Here is an 18,260-nt window from a genome sequence, read left to right on the forward strand (position 1 = left end):
AGCTAACAAAGGCAGCTCTGTTCGAGGCGCCGCTGCTAGCTGCTGGCTCCCCGAGTACAACTGCTGCTCTGCAACGGCTCCCAGTCAGAACCGCACCCAGCACCAGTCCTGTTCAGGCCTGGGACCACTCGCTGCACGGATGTGTCAGGTAAAAGTTCCATCCACAAACAATCTATCTTATAGAGTTCAGGATGTTTGACCTCTATAATGACAGAGGAATCAAAAGAAAACCAAGCTTTAGCCAGATTCCACCAACAACAACAACAACAACAAAAAATCAAGCTGAATTTCACCAACCTTGTTGGAGGGGTGTAACATGAACTCAGGAACAAGCCACGGGAGTTTGGTGCTGATCCATTCAACACTGGCTGCGTTTGGCTGAGGTCACAGTACCAACTACTTTATTAGCCCAAACTGAGATTAATACATGAAAATAACCTGGATGATGTCATTGGAGTTGCACTTGTAAACTTCAGATAGACCCACTCTTTGTTTTCATCCTGTTTTGAAGACAATTAGAAAAAAATCAAAGTGTTATTACTGTCTAAACTGGAAGATTTACTTCCATGGACACGTGCACACTGTAATAGTGGCAACGCATTCTGCCATTCCAGTCGATCATGCGGTGGAGCTCTAATGGATGCGGAGCAGACTGGCCCTTCTCCAGGCCACCACTGCTTTGAAATATGCCATTACATCATGTGCCTCATCACCACCGTCGTTAGAACACTACCAAGTGCAAAGAGACCTCAGGTCAACAGACCCCAACCCAGGCGAGCCGAGACTGAGGTGCAAATTATCTTTTCAGAAATGATTATTGAGTCAGAGGGAGGATAGTGTTTGGTTTGCCACATTCCCACTAAACCTTTATTTTTCTTAAACAATTTGTATAACAATTAGCTGCCATGTATCCAAACTGGTATAATCATGTCATTGATTCGGAGCTCGCAGCGGTTAGAGAGAGCGGTTAGATTGTTCTGGAGCAGAGCCAAACATGACAGTGACCTTTTCTGTCATGGGAACCTCTCCCAAACAGGATGTGGAGCTCAAAGGCTTCACTGTTCTCTGTTTTCATACCAGACGACAACACTTAACCTTGCTTGTGGACAACAAATGTTGCTAAAATGAGAAGCAGGTGACTTTTTTTCCCCCCTCTGTTAGGAAACATGTGCATGCAAGAAAAAATATGGAAATAAAAGAACTTTTGTGTTAGCCGGTACAAACATTAGCATGAGGCAACTGTAGCAGCAACTGTAAGTCACACACAGGTGTAATGAACTGATAGTAAACGTCACTACGGCAGGGTTCCACTTCGGTGGGCCCCTGATGGCGCTGTGCGTGCTAGCTCACTGGAATGCGGTACAGCAACTTTAACGGCCCCCAAAATGGGTGATGTTATACGTTATATAAGTTACACCTGTCAAAATGGCTGCTGGGAAAAGTGTTAAAATGTTAAAAACTTGGTTGATAGAAATGTAATTGGTGGTCAGGGGGCGCCATTTATTCTCCGTTACAAGCTATGAAGGCAACACTGGCATGTTATCACCATAATTATGGTGAACTTGTTAGCACGCGGCACATTTACAGTCCGTTACCCCCACTGACTTTAAATAATTAGGTTTTTCCTCTCTAAGGCGTGTTTCATTTGCTCAACTGACAGCTCAGGAGGGAAAGCTGTGTCTGATATTTGCAGTTTGGTGCTAGGCAGGTATACATGCTATTAGCTGAAACTAGCTGAAACAATACTAACAAAATGCTAAAGTTGCAGGCCATAAAAGCCAAAACAATAAACTTAAGGATGTTTAGGTGTATAAGGCAGATCAAATGAGTCACTGACAACAGTAACTTATTATTTTGAAATATTGCTTCTTTATGACCCTGTAGCATGAAGTCACTCAGCGCTAACAAGTCACTGTGGGAACCACGGCTGCACCAGAGGGCTTTGCCTGCACTTATGGCGTTAGCTTGCTCGTTTTCAGCTACTTCAGCTAGCAAGCTCTTCACCCAGAGCTAGCGGGGACACTAGAATGATACAATGAGTTCCATATTGTACCTCTGTGAGGGAGCAGCGCCTCTGGTGGCTGAAACTAATTCTTTCAGCCTCAAGCTAAATCTTATGACCATTATAGCTGAGCGTTAACTGCTGAACTGCTTCACCTTCAGCTAATGCTAACTTGGCGTTTTCTTATTTCCTACAATCGTGGTGGGCACCTGAGGTTTCTGGTAACATGCTGCCCCCCCTCGATACGAAGTGTGAAATATAAAATGTGAGCTAATAGCCCCAATAAACAAACATTACTTTTGGGTGTAATGCTCAAGCTAACAGCAACTGAAGAGAAAAAAGAACAGACAAATGGTGATTGAGTCTCAACACAGGTTATTTCTGTTACTGCCTACCATTATCAAAACGTATACGTATAGGGATGCTAGGACGTCTGCTAGTACAACTCCAGGGACTGTTTGTGAAGTCATCGTCCTTGTGAACTCAAATACGCATATTTGTGGGTATTCCAAAGGCAAAATACACTTTCTTGGGCAAGAAAATCTGAAAAGTCTGTCTTTGGTGAAAAATTTCGAAAAGAAATTGGACACAAATACACGACTAAATTTTTCTCTATGAAAGCTCCCTTTCACCAAAACAGTCAATCATATTTTCTTGACGTGATCTATTTGTTGACTTTTGACAAAGGCATGCTAACACCCTCTCATCCACTACCATTCATTTTGCTAAGCTAACTACCATGAGCCACGGCTCCCTCACGTAGCATGGAGAAGAGAAGGGTATCTATCCTCTTATCTGGCCCCAGGGAAGATGACAAATAAGTGTATTTCCCAAAAATTTGGGATGTTGTCTTGTATCCTATTCTTTGATCATAATGAATACACTTGTCTCCATCCCTTTGAAAATTTCCCTCAGCAACCCCTCAGCTGTGAGGACATAGTGGCCTACAACCAGAGGCGCCATCATCTTGTTACAAACTCCCCTCAACAACTCTTGCCTTTGTTGAGACTCTGATTCATGTAAAGTTCACTCCCCGTACACACACACACACACACACACACACACACACACACACACACGGTTCCTCCGGCGTCCAACTTTATGAACGGAGGAAATGTGGAAATACTGGGCGGGAAAAAAAAATACGCCTCAGCTGGCGGTTGGGTGACATGGGAGACCAGCATGAATAGACGACAGCGCCGCAGGCTGCTGTGCACCAACAGATAACAGCCATAACCACACACACACACACACACACACACACACACACACACACACACACACACATACACACACACACACAGACACTGAGATGTCACCAGGGATGGGCGCTGTCCTCCAGGTACCCTAGCTAGCAGACTGCCTAATGATCTCACATCCACTGGGGATTGTAGTCAGAGAGACGTTAATCCAGGACAGTCTTATAATAGCCTCGGTCTATTTTTACCCTCCCCTCACATGAGAGGTGCCTTCGCTTGACTTAAGCATCCTTTTGTTCTTGAGCTGCTCTTCTACACACAGCACAGCACAAACGCCACAGGAACGGCTCTATCTTAGTAGATGATGTCATTGCCACCTATTCAGTTCAGTAAAAGAAAAAGTTGTTTCAAAAAATGCACTTCACAAATGTTTCTTTTTGTATTTTTTTTTTTTTTTTGCTGCTATGTTGGCGCAGTTTTGAAAAAAACAAACATCTAAATGTGATTATTTTGACCAATCTTACAATTGAATTATCAATGCTTTTTTACACACCATCACTATCATTTATTTAAAAAAAAAAATCGTGTTTATACTGTGACAACCAAAGATGTTTGTCGAGTTTGTGGAATGTGATGTGCAGGAGGGACCAGGACATTTGATTTAGGCTTTGAACAAATATTGCCATCGACCGCGGGGACATTTCAGTCAAACCTCGATTAATGGCACCGTTCTCATGCTGGCTAAAGTTTGCTATATTCAAAAGAATTAACACTCATTACACCAGCAGATTATTACACTGCAATATTGTGCACATAAATTGCAAGAAGACCTATGACCCCCACTGTCGTGCAGCACTGGATTGTACCTCTTGACAAAAGTGGCAGTTCTTAGTTCAGTTTACTTCAAAACATCAATATATCTCTACCACATTTTTAATTTGCTGTATATTTTATGTACAATGCTCAGATGCAGTCAAACAAGGAACTGCTTGTCACCAGGCCTGATAGTTCTCTAGAACGATCCAGTAGGGGATTCAACTCGTATGAGTAGCCTGGTATCAAAACATTAAAAGTTGCAATTGCAGTATAAATCCAAGCCCCAGCCACAATTGTTTAATAATGCATCAGCAAATCCGCACATTTGAGAGCTGAGAGTGCTGGGCTTTTTTTTCTTCTTTTTTTCTAAGTGGCATCAACAACTCATCAATGATTAAAATGGTTCCTCTATTGATCACTGCTCTTGCGCTTGCTGTGCGAGACAGAAATCACAAACGGGTGAGTCGAGAGGTGCTTCCAGTCCCCGGTGGTCAACATGTGAGGGTTCATTCATGTTTGATGAGAGTGCAGATGACTCGCAGCTGTCGGGACAGCAGGAGCCTCTCTCTGTCCGGATGCTGGTCATTTGGTCGGGTTTAGACATTTTGGTCAGATGAGCAAGACTATGCTTGGGTTTTCTGAATGTATTGAAAATAAAGAGGGAGACTGAAGTAAACCACAGGGATCCCACTCAGTTTCAATATGTTTTAGCTGTGTGTGATGAACCTGAAAATAAAACTTTAAACGGTGAAAAGGGTCAATATGGGAAAAATTGGAGCATCGCACTTAAAAAAGAGAGAGTTGAGTTGAGTTGAGAGTCCCAGTTGATGATTGAGTCGCCCGTGTTCACTGATTTTAACATAGTCATTGATTTAACTCGTGACATATTTGTTTATGCAGGTGTACGTCGCACCAGTAACTAATTAACCGCAACAAACAAGGCCACACCCACTCGGGGATCAGCCTGATGAACACATACGCTGCATGCGTGTCATTAAAAATCCATCCATCCATTTTCTACCTCTTATCCTGTTAAGGATCGCGGGGGTGGAGCCTATCCCAGCAGCCTTCAGGTGAGAGGCAGGGTTCACCCTGGACAGGTCACCAGTCCATCACAGGACCAACACATAGAGACAGACAACCATTCACACTCTCAGTCACACCTACAGTCAATTTAGAGTATCAATCAGCCTCGTCCCCTCTTGATGTCTTTGGACTGTGGGAGGAAGCTGGAGTACCAGAGAGAACCCACACAGGAACAAGGAGAACATGGAGACTCCACACAGAAAGATCCTGTGATGGAGCCGGGGCTTGAACGGGGAACCTTCTTGCTGAGAGGCGACAGTGCGGACCACTGCACCACCGTGCCTCCATCATTAAAAATCTCAGCAGGAACTGAACAGGTTCAAGAAGACTTACCAAAAATTCTGTTTGTAAGTTGTAAGCCTTCTTTCCCACATCCCATCCCCAATTTTAACATTAACTTGATTTAAATATCAGTTCGAATGAGTGGAGGGAGTGAGGCTGACGTCAGGCAGGTTCTTCACCAGTCGGACTGAGATTCTGCCAATGTCGCTGAGAAAATTCCACATTTTAGCCACATCACTTGTGTCTCTGACCCACTTTTTCTTTGATGCACGGTTCAAGAATAGCCGGTCTATCCATTTATGTCAGACCTAATCACTGCTGGGAGTCAAACTCCGACTAATCCCCTGATCTCAGCACTGCCCGCTACATCTTAAGAACTCGCCGGCGTTACGACGGAGAGGAGAACGTCTGTCTTGTCACTAAAAGACTGGGATAGCGGTCAGAAACAGGGCTGCAGCAGGGAAGATATTTACAAAACCAAACCAAAACAATATCCTTACTATTCTTAAACCTCTGCCTTGATTACAACTGATGAACAATTATTAAGTTTCTGTGTTTTTAAGCTCTGGAGTGGCATGAACCATAAAATACGCTGACCTTTCAACACGAATGAACTGTTTATGCTGTCTATTAAACGCTTCCAACAATTGGCATCGAAGCGCACATCGCTTGACATGAAGGTGTTTACACTTTAGTTGCAAAGTAAAAATAAAGCGCTAAAAAGTAGAGAATTATATGTCGCATTTCTTGAGTATATAATGATTATAAATATGAAAAAAATAATTATCAATGAAATTAATTGACATGAGCAAGATCAAGTCGGTGTGACAGTAAAAATTTAAATAAATTACATCATAAATGTCAATGAAGTTTTAATTATTTCCAGGAGCAACGGCGCACCGAACTGTGGGCGCCAGGCACGCTGCTGCGGGCTAGGCTAACGTTCTATAATGTAGCCTGGGCTAGGCTAACGTTATATAACGTAGCAAAGGGAGGCAGACACCTGCAGCAAGTGATGAAATAAACACATGCGGCATTTTTAAATGCATCTGAGGACATTTTGGATTGATGCTGGGAAACATGAGCATGTCAAGACGCAGTGGATGTACAATATACCCCCCCCCCCCCAAGGTCTACAACCTTAAAGCTAACGGTGAGCCCGAGCAGGGCCTGAGGAGAAAAGCTTGACTATGTGAAGAGGGAAGAGGGTCCACCTGCTAATGGCATCAACCAGGGAAGCTAGCCTCGTAGCTTCATACCTTATCAGCACAAAAATATCAGTGGGGTCTGGCAGATGAAACGACAGCAGTCACACATTCATGTTCTGATGTTTTAAAGCCTTTTCTCAAAAAAAAAAAGGAATTTACATTAACCATAACTGCTGGGAAAAGGAGCCGGTAGCAGTATGCCTGAAGGCACCATATACTAGCATCAGAAGCAGAGTAGGGCTGTGGGAGGGTCTTCTGTTGATGGGCACCCAGCAGGACTGTGACCACTTCCACCTAGGTTGAAAACAAATAGATCCTTTAGCACCTAAAACTGCCTAGCCATCTGCTCCACGGCTTCCACAGCTGTGTATGACAGAGCTAGCATCGATGTTAGCCGTGCTAGCTTAGCCACGGGTGGTGCTAGCGCCATCTGTGGAGGTAGACGGGGAAGAGCAGGAGGTTGAACCTGTGGAGTTATCCAGTGACAGGTGAATGTAATTTTTAGGCCAGGGGAGATTTCCATCCGTATTAACTGAAAACTCTGTTCAGCAGTCATGCAAAGTCAAGGAATGTGTCCATGTTTCTTCACACAGAAATAGCATGAACATCAAATTGATACTTCTCCCAAAGAAGTGTTTTGGGGGTTTTTTTTTGGGGGGGGGGATGCATTCCAAGAAAACACACACACACACACACACACACACACACACACACACACGTCTGGAGCTCACTATGATGCTATTCCACTGCTACATCCCTTCTTTGTGACTCTGGAATGCAGAAAGAGTCAGCTATGTATAGTTAGCTCGAAGCTCTTGAGAACTGATGGCTAACAACTGCTAAACCTCCACAAACGCAAGACTACAAACCCCAGACTCCATCATCAATTTCATTCTTAGCCTGGAACACTGAATCCATGAAAGGGCCTTGCAAGAGGATTTTGTAGCTACAATATCAGCATGATGGAGATGAGTGAGTGGATGTGGGGCAGCCTCCTCCCTCATCCTGCTGGTCTGCTGGATTCTGGTCCTTCAGACGTGTTCAGGTTTACTGCCTCACCCTCTTGAGTGTAAAACTGTCCCGGTCCTCGCTGGTTACTCCTCCAGTGTCGGAGCCGATCGATGGTGATCAGCTCTGCCCGCCTGCGTGCATCGTCTTCCCTTCATTACACAGCTGAGAGGGAAACATGGACGGAAATAGGAGCCGCTGTCCCCTCCCTTCCCCCCAGACTCCCCCTCCCCCCTTCCTCTTCCCCTCCCTATTCTCTACTTTCCATTGAGGCACCACCATCCCTGCAGCTCCGCTGATTTCAGGGAAATAATCCGCTCTCTGACACCAGTGTAACACCCCTGAATGCGACTCGATATAATTATTTCTTTTTTTTAATATGGAAGTTAGTTCTTTCCCAGTGAACACGCATCCAGCCATCCGAGGTCCTGAGCTCCACGGCGGATGCAGGGAGGCTTCAGCGCCAGCGGCGGTGCAGTGACACCGGACCACTGTAACAAAGACCCCCGGTGTGAGGGGGAGCTCCGCTGTCAAGCCCACCGCGGACAAAGAACGTTCCGGTGCTTCTGCAGCACAAGTAAATGTCCTCATATCCGGAGCTGAGCACTTGTCGCAAAGATGCGGGGGAAATCTGAATGTTTCGATCAGGATGGTTCTCGGAGTGAAGCAGAAATGACAATAAATCTACCGAACGCATGCGTGAACGCGCGTGCAGCCTCCTGCGGGGTTGGTGAGGAGCGCAGCGGTGGCGGCGGCGCAGGGACCACGCCGCCCCGGTGACATCCTGCACCCACACCCGCAGGCCCTCCCGCCAGCCACCCCGGCCCGGACCCCTCAACATGAAACCGTCCCAACACTCACTGTGATGCGGGGGATGTTCTTCTTGCCCTGGTAGCCAGACATCTTCACCGGTGCTTCGTCGTGAGCTGCGCCGTAGGACCGCTATCTGTGGGTTCGGGTTACTGCTGGTGGACACGAGGGGGGGGGTGAAGGAGAAGAAAGGGGGACGAACAACCGGGAATGTAGATCCTTGGGAGGCCACGAATGTAGAAAAACGATCAGTCAACTCAGGATCGCGTCCTGGCAGCCTCCCGGTCTCCGCCGATGCACCAAACCTTTCCTTCCCAGACGGACTCAGACAAGAAGGGAGGGAGGGAGGGAGGGAGGGACCGCGGCCCAGCCTCTTCCCAATGGAAGAGGCCCACAGAGCATGCGCAGAGCCTCGCCCTGCTCCATTGACAGGAGAGAGTCGCTAATGCCATCAATTGGTGTTCTTGGATTAGGGAGGACGCAGAACCTGCAAACATCTTCCACCCAGCCATGACGCCGCCAGCAGCCATCTTAACTCCTCGAGTCACTTAGTCAACTTCATTTACTCAAGCACTCCACCAAAGTACAAGTTTGATAGGCTTGTGATTACTAGTGTTTCTGCTGGACTTTACAGTTCCTCTTCACTTCATCTCACATGTATAATTATTACATTTGCTGCTTCATGGAATTTATTTGACAGATTAAAGATGGAGGTTTTACACCAGGGCTAATAAAACAAGCTCACAAGATTCCACACATGATTCAAGATTACAGCAGGTCTTCACCCACGGAGTCCTGGGGGGGGGGCCAAGGGGGAACAAGCAGACTTGGTGCAGGAGTGTCCACTATTGGTTTAACAAGTCAAGGCGTGGGAACAAGCGCTTTTGTTATCTTGTGGCCACATATTAGTCAAATTGTGCAAACAAGTTACATCTCATTGCCACTAACTGCTGAAAATAATGCAACAAATACCACGTTGGAGCCTCTTAATATTCTCCTCAGGCTCTTAATGACACAAGACTGTCTATTTTCTTCTTTTTCTCCCATGATGCACCTGTGCAGCAGCTTCACCTGCAGCTCCAGCGACACGCTGCTACACACTGAGGCTTCAATAGTGCTCATCTAACGATCTCATATATATGTGTATATGTATATATATATGTATATATGTATATATGTATGTATACACATATATATATATATGGGACACTGTGCTGCTAAAACCTCATGTACTTCTACTGAATTAACTTTCTTTCAACGTGTAATGGAGGGTGAGTACTTCAGTGCAGGATGTGAGTACTTCTGAGACATGTTCAGAGTATCAGGGATGATCCCATTTATCGTTTGGACCGAGGGAACCTGATCCTTGGAGGACCAGCTGCAGTTATCATTCTTCTCCTCTAACAGGAGGTTAATCAGATAAAGGCTTCAGTGACTATAATTCAATAATCCAACATGCATTTTTTTCACTTGTGGTCTTTCATCTGCTGAACAGCCTCCTTTGTTGATGTGGATCTCTGTAGTCACCTGATGTCATCATTTCATCTGCAGTTTTCTATCATTACTGGTATGTTTTGGCGTCAGAGGACAGACGCGGGTTTAAATGGTGTTGAGCAGAGTGTGTGTGTGTGTGTGTGTGTGTGTGTGTGTGTACCCGAGGCTTCCAGTCAATAAGAAACATGACACGGAAGCTCTCAGCAGCATCCTGGCTGAACTGATGCTGTTGGTGCGACAATAAAACCAGTGAGTGAGTGAAGAGGTCCGGTCCCTGCTTGCTACGAAGCCCGGAGGCTGGGTGGACCTGTGGCACAACAATGCAGCAGTCATGCATCACATCATCCTCTCATCGTTCACACTGGGCTGCTTTGGTTGACACACACTTTAACACACTCTGCTGCAAGGTTACTGTTGTGTTGTGCTGGAAAATCCACACTAGTGTGAGCGGAGGAGCAGGAGCCACTCCCTCTGGCAGCTTTGCACGGTGGCTCCTCCATCTACTCTGTTACATCACAGTGCTCTCTGGGAAATGGAGTCTGGGCAACTTGTCTGGTGAACAAACTCAAAGCGGAAGCTTTAATTAAAAATACTTTTAGATGATTAAAATCGGAAATGCAACTGAATGAGAGAGGAAGCAAAATTAAAACAAAAATATTCGGGTGGGAAATGTCGAACATGCAGATGAGAGAAAGTACCCTTTTATCATCCAGGTTCTGTAGAGCTTCTTTGCCGGTGCTCTCCCGGATCTCCACCCTCTTCGGCTGGGAGATGTCGGTCTGCCGGTCAATGACCCGCCCGTCCCTCCTGCCTCTGCACACCGAGAGCGCGTCAAAGTCCAGGGTCTTGCTGTCCGAGGAGCCCTCCACCGGGCAGAACATGCCACAGAACTGCTGCCTGGGCCTGGCGGGGCTGTCGGAGCCCATGCTCTTGAAGAAGGCTGGTACTTCCCCGGTGGTAGACATGCCTGACAGGCGGGGGGGTCGGTAGGTAGGTAGGTAGGTAGGTAGGTAGGTAGGTGGGTGGGGGGGCTGTGTAGCTGCAGAGATGCTCGGAGTATCCGCTCCTTCTGTGTGCTCAGCTCTGCAGCCACCGCCTTTACCAGTATCCAAACGCAGGAGGTCGCGCTATGACAAACAATAACGACGATAATGATAATTATTATTATTCCAATGATAATACAAGTAATAATAACACAGCCTTCTGTAGAGAAAGCAGCTTGAATCTGCAGCCTTTTGTCTGAGGAGCGAATATGAACGCCTTCCTCCCTGTCACGGCTTGATTTGCTTACTCATGAGTCGAAACGAGCTTCTAGCCTGCAGCAAACCTCCAACAGCAAGTCAGCAAAGAAAGTCCAGCTGTGTCAAGATCAAGATTCAATACCAGAGGAGGAGGAGGAGGAGGAGGAGGAGGAGGATGAAGGATTACCTGCAGTCCGTGTGAACCGGTCCGGAGAGTGGCGGTGTGTCAGGAGGAGCGCATCAGATCTGACTGATGTCCGGAAATGATCGGAGGGAAGAGGAATGAGGAGCTCCACTCCAGACCCGCCGCCTGTCACTGCGTCCTGGAGCTGGTCCGGTGACCTCATGAGTAAAACATGTGCTGTGTTATATATATATACGTGTGTGTGTGTGTGTGTGTGTGTGTGTATGTGTGTGTGTGTGTGTGTGTGTGTGTGTGCGCGCGCGCACTAACCCAAACATAAGTTTGAGGTCAAGAGGGGATCAGTACCATGGAGAGTTCCCCGAAGTCACACCCAGTCCGACTATGAAGGAAGGGCGCTGTCCCTTCAGCACCTTACATATAAACACACACACCTACACACACACCTGCACGCACACACACGCACACGCACACTCACACACACACACACATACACACATCTGTTTCGTTTAAGTTTACACGGCAGCTTATACGGATACCTGGAGGGGACATTGCGATAATACAGGGTGGATAGAGGGGGCTATTTCGAGGCCACGAGATAGAACATGTTCCCTCAGTTCTCTCAATAAAATATATAAGCTGTCACCTAAATGACGGAGGGGTCTACAAACCTCATCTTGTGTTCTTGAAATAAATACCAACAAGTTATACAACCCAGCATCTTCCCACTGAGCCCCGGGGGAGCGGGGAGAGAGAGAAAAATGGAGTGAGGGGAGATTTTATATCTCGTGGCCTCAAAGTAACAACATTTAGGGCCCAAAATGAAATTTGGAGGGGGGGTGGGGTGGGGGGGCTCCACCAGACTAGGAAGTAGAATCTGATGTGGGGGGTTTATATGTAGTGGGAAAAGACAGCATGAATGAATTGAACAGCTTGATGATAAATTATTTATATGCAAAAATCGATACTGTTTATAATTCATATGGGCATATATAAATATCTATTCATTTATTGATTGGATCAGGTGTTTTTTATCCTTCCCTCTTCAGGTGGGCCCACATCTGCAATGGTAATGATTTTCACCAAGTGACGGTTTTATGGTATTCATGTTTTCTACATACTGAAAAACACAGGGAGACGATGTGAATTTTTTAAAAAAGACATTTTTATTTATTTCCTAAACGCTGACACCATCCACTTACTGTGTCGTTTCCTCACCTCCTGCCGTTTATAGCAGAGACTTGAACCAACGTTTGCTCAGCAGACTGATACCAAAACATTCAATGAATTACCAATAGAATCCAGTGTCAGTACAGTGCCGAAGGTGTCCTGCATCCTTGGAGCTACCGGACGAACTCAGAAATTCATGTTTTCTTAAGTCCTGCTCAGTACATTGTAAAGATTCAAGTTTCTTTTCATAAATAGACCTGTACTGACATATTACATTGAACCCAAATGTCTCAGGAGTCATGTGACACGCAGAGGACGGATGTAGAAAATGCTGAATCATGCAGACACACGAACACACGGCTGAGTGTTAACAGGAGCCAGTGAGAGGGTCCGAGGTCTAGCGAGGTCTGGGGTCTAAGATGACAGGCAAGATGACAGGCAAGATGACAGAGATCAAAGTCAGAGAATGTAAGGTGGGTTTTGTTAAGTGACATTATACCTGTGGCCCCGCCCCTCACGCAGGGTTACTGCGGGGCATGTGGTAATACAGAGAAGTGATGATGGGGGGGGGGTGCAGCCATGAAGGTGCTTCTGGAGGCGTCATTTGTTCCTCCTGTTTATAACAAAAGGACTGAGTTTCCTGAACTTCTCATAGCTCAGAGTAAAGTTGAGCAACAGGAGTCTACGTGCGTTATGGGGGGTAAAGGGCAGGTTGCAGCAGTGGAGCTGCACGCTGATCAATAACAATAGCAGCTAACACATTGTTCATGCTTGACTCACGCATAAGAGACGAAACCTCTCCAGAACAAGTGGCCATGGAAAACATTTTAGCATGTCGGCTCTGTTTCCATAACAACGTGCTGGGCAGCAAATGGGTTTGCTGCTAGTATTTCCTTTCCCAGAGGGGCTGCGAGGGCGGCTCTGTGTGGGTGGTCGTCAAGAATCTGCAGGAGTGGACAACAAAGTCTGATGTCTGAATGTCACAGGAGGACTCAGAGAAGGGAGAATGTGGGCGCAGCCACACCCAAAAATCAGAGGCAGTACCCCGACACCCTCCTTCTTGCTGAAGCCTCGTTCCACCAAACAAGACAAAGGTCCCTGCTGAGGGCCGGGGTGGGGGGTAGGGATAGGGATGGGGGTGTTAGATAATTAGAGGGGAAAGTTGGCAATGTGCCCAATAAACAGTTGGGAGAGCTGAGCTGAAGGGAGAGTCTGGTCTCTGGACAGGAAGGGCACGGTCCTGGCATCCAGGAACAAATGTAGGACAATCAGTGAGATCAGCGGAATGAGTGGATGCTCCCTCAGCTGCTCCTCCACACAACATTTACTTTATCAACTTTGCTCATTCAACTTTCACTTCGGTTAGGAGGTAAAAAGATCCAAAGATGTAAAAACAGTATGATTTATCCAACAGAACTTCCCTTTGCTTCCAGTCGTCTCTCTTGCAGCCACTTTAAGTACAAACTAGCTTTTGGGTCCTGGAGACAAGTTTTTCTTTTCGTTCTTAACTGGAATTTTATTCATTACCTGATTTTGATTCATCGGCTGCAGTCAGTGCTGAGATCTTGATGGCTCTCCGTGCTGAAACGGTGACCATTCCAACCACAATCCAGCTCATGCGCTGAGAAGCTAACTGAAGCTAAACAGCACGGTTTTATTACTGCTGAACGTCGCATGAGAGAAACCTAACCAGCTGTTGGCCGGATTGAAATTTCTAACATATTTCTGTTACGTGATTGCAGCCACACTCGCCCACACCCACTCACTCACCCACACCCACTCACTCACCCATACACACACACACTTGTGGTTGCAAGAGCCCGAGTCTTTGTGATTTAGAGAAATAGCTCAAGATTCCTAAAAATATCCTACATTTATGTTCCTTTACCTCGTTTTCATCACATTATCTGTTGAAGTTTTATTTGTATCATTTTGCACATAACGCTGTATCGTTCCCATCCAACTAGTTAATTATCCAATGTTAGCATGCTTGTTAGCATGCTACTCTGTACAATGCTGGTGTTTAACACTGCCTGCTAGAGCGCTAACATTTAACATACTAGCCTTGTCATTGTGAATATGTTAGCATGCCAAAACACTGGCATCCCTGAGGCCATGCTAACATTAGCCTGCAGGCTAATAAACCAGTCAGAGGTAGCATGACAGAAAAGGTCTCTTTAAATGCTACAACGATGTCATTGGTGGCAAGACGTTGCTTTTTCTTGACCAGCATCTTTCTTCAAATTTAGGTGTTTGTTTGGTTTTTTTAAGTGATGTTTGTCTTTTTGGTAGCAAGGATAACACACAAAAAATCCCAGACTGACTGTCACAAATCATAGCAGAGGTGCGAAACACAAGTCAAGAGAGAGCCCATTAAATTTAACTGTGGAACTTAATCACATTATGGGCTTTCATTTGCGTGGCGAGAGGACATTTGAAGGAGAGTTTAGTAGCTGAAGTGACGAGACAGAGAAGGTGCTGCACGGTTCTCAAAAATTTCTACCTCAGCTCGTCCTCAAAAGCCCGGACTTTGTGTTCACGCATTGTTCTACTTCACACAGCGTAACTTTCAAAGCAAACAGACACATTTTGCCCCACACAAGAGACGCAATAACCTCCCACTTCCCCCGGAGACTTCATGTTGGTGAGACCTGCATCTTCAGGGGGAAAAAACTTAAAGGCTTTTTTGGAACTTGCTGAGTTTCCCAGATTTTCCCTCTCCCTCTCTCTCAACATGTAAATCTGAGTTCATAGTCAGAGATTAGGAGGTGTCTGTCAGCTGAATCCTTAGCCGTGTCCAAAATTATACATCAACATGCCATTTAGTGAGCTGAAATAGCATGTGAAATGTTTTAATGCATCTATAATACTAGTATGCAGCCGTGGAGTTTGGCCTTGTAGGGCTCTTGTAGATTAGCTCAGGGGGAGAGGGGACTTTGTGTGCCCGGGGCTAAAAAGGACAGATGTTTCTCTAAGAAATGAATTCTGTTTATTACAGAGTTACAAACTCCAGGTGAGCGTATGTTGAATCAAAGCATTGACCCGCGAGATGTTAGACGTACGACTTCAGAGGAAATGTATGCAACCACCAGACACGACGCCCGTCGACGTATCCCACAACGCACTCAGCGAACAGCAGCAAAAGCGCCGACAGTCTGAATAAAGTTAGCCCAGGTTACCATGGCAACGTACCTCCAGCTGGCAAGAGGAAGCTAGGTGAGAGTCTGCTGTGTGGCGCATCTGAAAAGATCTGGTTTCGTACACAAAAGTATGCAGAATGACTGTTAGCATCACCGTGGCAACCTCTTTGTGCAGCTGGAGCATCTGGACTGATTCCAATCAGCTGATTTTGATTGATTCTAACTGACAATGTGAGCAGTCATCATCAACACATTTGCAACATGTTGTAATCGAATGCAGGTATGCCAGCATAGGTCAATTCTCATTAAAATATGATCTGAATTATACAAACTCAGTTGTTTTGCCGGATCAAAGGAGCTTTTCTGATCGATTTCCCACAAAGTATTTGTCCCTCTTTTGATGATAAATGCATTAACATGTCAGCTGGAAATCCCTGTCGAGCACCTCCACTGTGTGGAGGGAGAGAAGTTGACTGTGGGAGTTCGGTGAGCAGAGGAAAGTGGCAAACCCACCTGCTGACAGGAACAGACATTCATGTCAAGCACTTTGCATTATTGGGTCTGTTCTCTCTTGATGGACAGAAACAAAGCAGCTGATCGTCTACATTTTCCTACGCACACAACGTCTTTACATCGGCTCCCTCCACCGGATCCTGAGGAGATGAGGTAGGGAAGTCTGCTCACTAGAGGGATGGAGACGGAACTAGCCACCACCCTGTAACCCATGGTAACACCATCAGCTGCAGTGGGAGGAGCTATGTGTCTCACTGCGTCTGGATTGGTCAGAAACAGGTGTGCCGAGGTTCCATGAAGGGAGGTTGGAGGAGCGCTGGGGGAGGAGGAGGGGGAGGAGGAGGAGGAGTGGAGCTTCACATTGCTTACTTTCACCCTCCTGATTCAGAGCTTTTTACTCACACTCACACACACACAAACACACACACACACACAGACGATGTTTCCACATCGACAAGACTTCTTTATATACTTAAATCTCATGGTTCAAACCATGAAAGCAACACTTCAACCAAAAACGTGTATTTTGCCACAAATTGTCTCTTTCTGTGTTCACTAGGAAGCAGAGCAGCCGTGAAAATACATCTCATCACCTGTTTGTATTTGAAAGAAATGTAACACTGTTTGGGTGAAGCATCACTTTGAGACACAGACCATGAGTCAGGCTCTGACCAGCTCATGGTGATTAGATCAGGTGACCGAGTGGAACTGATCACATGTCAGTAAAAGTACCCGGGAAAGCAAAGTAAACCCAAAAAAGTTTTTTTTCTTAAAAAAACAAAACAGTAACATTTTGGCAACTTATTTGACAAAAAATGTAAGTGTGAGGCTATGCAAGCACGTCTGTCATAAAAAAAAAAATCAGCTTCGATTGAACCCCGTCAAAAAAATTCTCATCCTAAGTCTTAATCGTGAGACAGAAGAAACTTTTTGATAAAAATTCTAGTTTTAAGAGATAAAAAGTGCATCGCTTTGGAACAAAAGTTCGAATTTTGAGATGAAAAGGTTATGGTTTGGATCAAAAGTCATTATAACTAGCGAGATTTAAAAGCCAAAAAAAAAGACTTGAAAAAGAAATTTAAAAAGAGAAACAAAAAATTATGAGATAAAGTCATTTGTTGAATACCAAAGAGCCAAATTGGGAGATGAAAGATATGAAATTCAAAATGAGATACAGATACAATGACAAAAAAAAAGTAAGTCGTCAAAAAAAATTATCTGAGATTAAAAGAAAAAAGTTACTTCTTAGATTACAAAAGTCTAAATATGCCAGTTTCTTACTGTAATCTCATGATATAGAATTTTTGAGGCATGTTTATGACGGCTTACCGTGGGGATATTTTCTGTTCCAGGAGGCCACTCAAGACCCTCCTTATGTCGGAGGTGACCGCTTCATTTGGACATCACGGGCCAGAGAGGGAAACGTGACTAAAGGCCAGCCCTCAGTGAGAGGACAGCATCCACCACTGGAGTGCAGTACCTCTCCAGTCAACTCGGAGTGTTTTCCAGTCGTGAGGGAGAGACGGGGGCCTGACTGACAGTTTCTTCCTGCTCTGGTTTCCTCCAGGACACCCAGGGTCGGAAGGTCTGAGGGTTCTGCGGAGAACAGCTTCTAGAAATGTTATATTCAGCATGGAGGACTGTCAACAGGCCACTGAGGTTTACAAGCTCCGGCCCTTTTACAGGCCCCCCGTTAACGTGACGTAGTCCTCAGACATGTAAGCAACAAGGAGCCCTGCAGCTCCCTCTCCGTGACCCGAGTTATCTTCCCACTTCAACTGTCGGCCTAAGCTCACAGGAATTTTCAGCATTTTCGGAAACATCTGGGATTTCCTGGTAGGTCTGGTGCCTCGGGTCTCAGCTATGCTGCTCCGAGTCTGCAGGCATGCACACACAGCTTCTGTTGCTGTGGACTTGAATCACGTCCAAGACGACAGTTGCCGACTGTGTGTCAGCTGCCAAGGGTGACAGGGCGTGGAGCGGAGTGGGCCGCCTAAACAAAACACTTCTAGTCCAAACAATCCGCACTACATCTGGTAGTAGCTGTTTAGGTGCTTTCCGTCTTATCCGACTTGTACGTGCACAACCTTTACTTTTATGACCCACTTTCAGAATAAACACGAACAATTAGAGACAAACTCAGAGAGGC

At 45.8% G+C, this 18,260-nt stretch overlaps 1 protein-coding gene across 5 annotated transcripts in view; it reads right to left on the minus strand.

Moving 5' to 3' along the window:
* dpysl2b (dihydropyrimidinase like 2b) overlaps positions 1-11,457 on the minus strand; it is a 31,236-nt gene extending 19,779 nt beyond the window's left edge. Inside the window, exons 1-2 of one of the 5 annotated variants that reach the window (XM_086186437.1) lie at positions 11,334-11,457; positions 10,604-11,032 (exon numbers count right to left, since the gene is read on the minus strand). In XM_086186437.1, coding sequence (XP_086042563.1) covers positions 10,604-10,870 — 267 coding nt within the window. In that variant the 5' untranslated portion in view covers positions 10,871-11,032; positions 11,334-11,457. Of the gene's footprint in view, positions 1-297; positions 439-5,436; positions 5,456-7,652; positions 7,766-8,462; positions 8,742-10,603; positions 11,033-11,333 lie in introns of those variants that run through there. The other 4 variants (XM_086186438.1, XM_086186440.1, XM_086186441.1 and 1 more) reach the window with 4 other exon arrangements.
* Positions 11,458-18,260: the final 6,803 nt, after the last annotated feature.

The sequence above is a fragment of the Aulostomus chinensis genome, chromosome 19 (genome assembly GCF_037954235.1).
Source record: "Aulostomus chinensis isolate RoL2024-O1b breed Wild chromosome 19, RoL_Achi_v1.0, whole genome shotgun sequence".
Classification (NCBI taxonomy): Eukaryota; Metazoa; Chordata; class Actinopteri; order Syngnathiformes; family Aulostomidae; genus Aulostomus; species Aulostomus chinensis.